The sequence below is a fragment of the Daktulosphaira vitifoliae genome, unplaced genomic scaffold (genome assembly GCF_025091365.1).
Source record: "Daktulosphaira vitifoliae isolate Bord-2020 unplaced genomic scaffold, ASM2509136v1 Scaffold_1, whole genome shotgun sequence".
NCBI lineage: Eukaryota > Metazoa > Arthropoda > Insecta > Hemiptera > Phylloxeridae > Daktulosphaira > Daktulosphaira vitifoliae.
This window is the reverse complement of record NW_026099572.1, coordinates 26,727,195-26,729,670: the sequence shown is the minus strand read 5'-3', so window position 1 is coordinate 26,729,670 and position 2,476 is coordinate 26,727,195. Positions and strand designations below refer to the sequence as shown.

The following is a 2,476-nucleotide window of genomic DNA, read 5'->3' as shown; positions in this document are numbered from 1 at the left end:
TCATATTTATATACTCATAAATATATCTCACATTTTGTCTTTTCTATAGTGTATTTATTTTCTGTTATAATCATAAAAATACACCCCGTAAAGATTATTTTTATGATGGCTGTCGCCCTTTTATATCCCAAATGTATTTTAAATTCACCAACAACGTAGCCAGTGATAAAGTCTCATCCCTTACTCCATGTTACCTTGCTGAAAGATTACACAGTTTTTATGACAAGGACCTGCTGAAACTTTTTTACCGCTTTCATATTTTATTTTTACAAGAATAAAAAACTACAATAAGTGTACCAGCTACAACCTCATATTATATGAATAGTAAACACACAATCCATACATGTTCTTATCATTACAGTAATAATCAGAAAATAAATACTTTAAAAGCTAAAAACAAACTTTACTCACTTGGGATTCTGTTGATAGCTCTGAGCGGTCTCAGCACCCTTATTGTGCGAATAGCAGAGAAATTTATGTTCTCCATGTTTAAACAGTACTCTAAAGCCCTACAAAAAAACATAGATTTATGATTTACAATAGAACAATAATAATAACAATTTTAACTAAAATACGAGGAATTCCGTAACAACCGTTACAACATTAACATCAATATTATATTATATATCATTATGTTAACCCTATTCACAGATGTGCGACCTGGCTTGACGCGAACATACAAAACGCTTTGTATGTTTTACAATATTATACTATTCCATTAATCATTCATGAACAAAGAAATAAAAATGTTATTTTAAGTATAACTTTTTTATACATACCCTGCTATAACGATGAAAAAATCTAACCTATTCCAAGAGTCAGCAAGGTATGTACTCGGACCATAAGCTCCCATGGCTATCATTTTAACAATCATTTCCAGTGAAAAAAATGCAAATATAAAGTCATCAAAAACCTATAAAACAAAAAATGGATATCAATATTAATTAAGTACATTAATACATATAAATTGATCATTTATATCACTTGAGTTATAGTTAATACAATACCTGTAATATTCTGCATCTTCTTGACATGCACTGATCATCTACACATGGTTGATACATTCCTAATGTGATACAATTTAGAAGTATCACCAACATACTGGCTCTTTCAAACCATGTAATTATTTAGTAAGTTAAGGTAAATTATTCACCATTTTAATAAAAAGTGAAACTAATATAAAATAAATATATATAATATAATATAAATTTATACTTTTAAAGAAATAAATAGATACTAACTAAATAAATAGCTATTAAATTGACATACTGCTGGTGTTATAATTTTTTTTTAAAGTATGCAAAAAATTGTTAATTTAAAACTCATTATTATGTCAAATACACATCAGAATACGCCCTCAATAACTCCAGAGTATGTCTCTAAATCTAGTTTATTAACATCTTAATTTTAAGTAAGTGAAATTTGTTCACTCTCGTTAATATTTATTCATAAATTTTAGCTTATATAACTAATGTTAAATTAATAACGTTCCGAAATTGTCAATGTAGATAAATACTCTCTCCATTCAAAAAAACAATGTTATATGGTCAAAAAATAAATTAAGTGTAAATATTTTATACCAAACTAATCTATTATTAAAAAAAACGCAGCACAGGGAGGTCGCAGCACAGTGGTGCNAAACCCAGCACAGGGGGGTCGCGGCACAGTTGTGACGTGGTATAGTTGGATCAAGTATAATGATATCTGACAGTGATTAAAATCACTATCAAAAATAAACGCTTCGATGCAAATCTTTAGATAGTGTTTAATTTTAAAAAAATTGGTGTTTTATTCCAAAAGCTTCATGATCTGCTGGTTCCTTATTAATATCTCGATTAAGACAAAGTATGTCAAATGNTAAGTGTCAGATTTACAAAAAAAATATACCAAATGATAAGTAAAGACATCAATCATCTATATAAAAAAGAATTATATTGATATGTTCATTTTTGAAAAAGTTAGAGCATTATTAAGTTAAAAATATAAAAAAAAATTATTTTACAAAAATCGTAATTTTTTATTAACTTTGATGTCAACTTTCACCACGAAGACAAGTCTAGAGGTAAATTTTTTTTTTTCAAATTAAAGTATATTACATAAGCTTTAATTTAAGATATATAGAAAAGTGTCAGACCTTCTGGAACACTTTCAAAAGTTGAGTTGAAAAAGTTCTACTTTTTATATGCATTTTTTATATTTTAAGCCCCCCCATATATAGGGAAATGGTCTGATTTAAAAAAAAAGTATATCGAATGAAAAAGAGTTTATTAAAAAATATTATTTCTCATAAAAAAATTGTGTGGATCCATACACTTTTCAATAAGTTATAGCATTATAAAGTTAAATATAATATAAAAAATAAAATCCCATTTACGGGGAACGAGGGAATTTTTTTCAATTGTTAAGGGTAATGTCTTCGACTAGATACGATTTGTGATCTTTTGACGTATCATTGAAAGAAATCGGTTCGGTGAGA

General features: G+C 27.3%; 1 protein-coding gene across 1 annotated transcript; it reads right to left on the bottom strand.

Annotated features, from left to right (window-relative positions):
• Positions 1-403: 403 nt before the first annotated feature.
• On the bottom strand, positions 404-1,123 carry LOC126909680 (voltage-dependent T-type calcium channel subunit alpha-1I-like). Its single transcript, XM_050692147.1, has 3 exons — positions 1,008-1,123; positions 780-913; positions 404-509 (listed from the first exon to the last, which is right to left on the bottom strand). Exons 1-3 carry the CDS (start codon positions 1,098-1,100, stop codon positions 404-406), a joined length of 333 nt encoding a protein of 110 aa, XP_050548104.1. The 5' UTR covers positions 1,101-1,123.
• Positions 1,124-2,476: the final 1,353 nt, after the last annotated feature.

What these genes read in the sequence shown, in the direction of transcription:
- LOC126909680 (XM_050692147.1), bottom strand. Translation starts at nt 1,100, where the DNA reads ATGTTGGTGATACTTCTAAATTGTATCACATTAGGAATGTATCAACCA. An exon ending in GAAGATGCAGAATATTACAG is followed by an intron (nt 914 to 1,007) that starts GTATTGTATTAA and finishes TTTGTTTTATAG; the next exon opens with GTTTTTGATGACTTTATATT. An exon ending in TTTTTCATCGTTATAGCAGG is followed by an intron (nt 510 to 779) that starts GTATGTATAAAA and finishes GTTTTTTTGTAG; the next exon opens with GGCTTTAGAGTACTGTTTAA.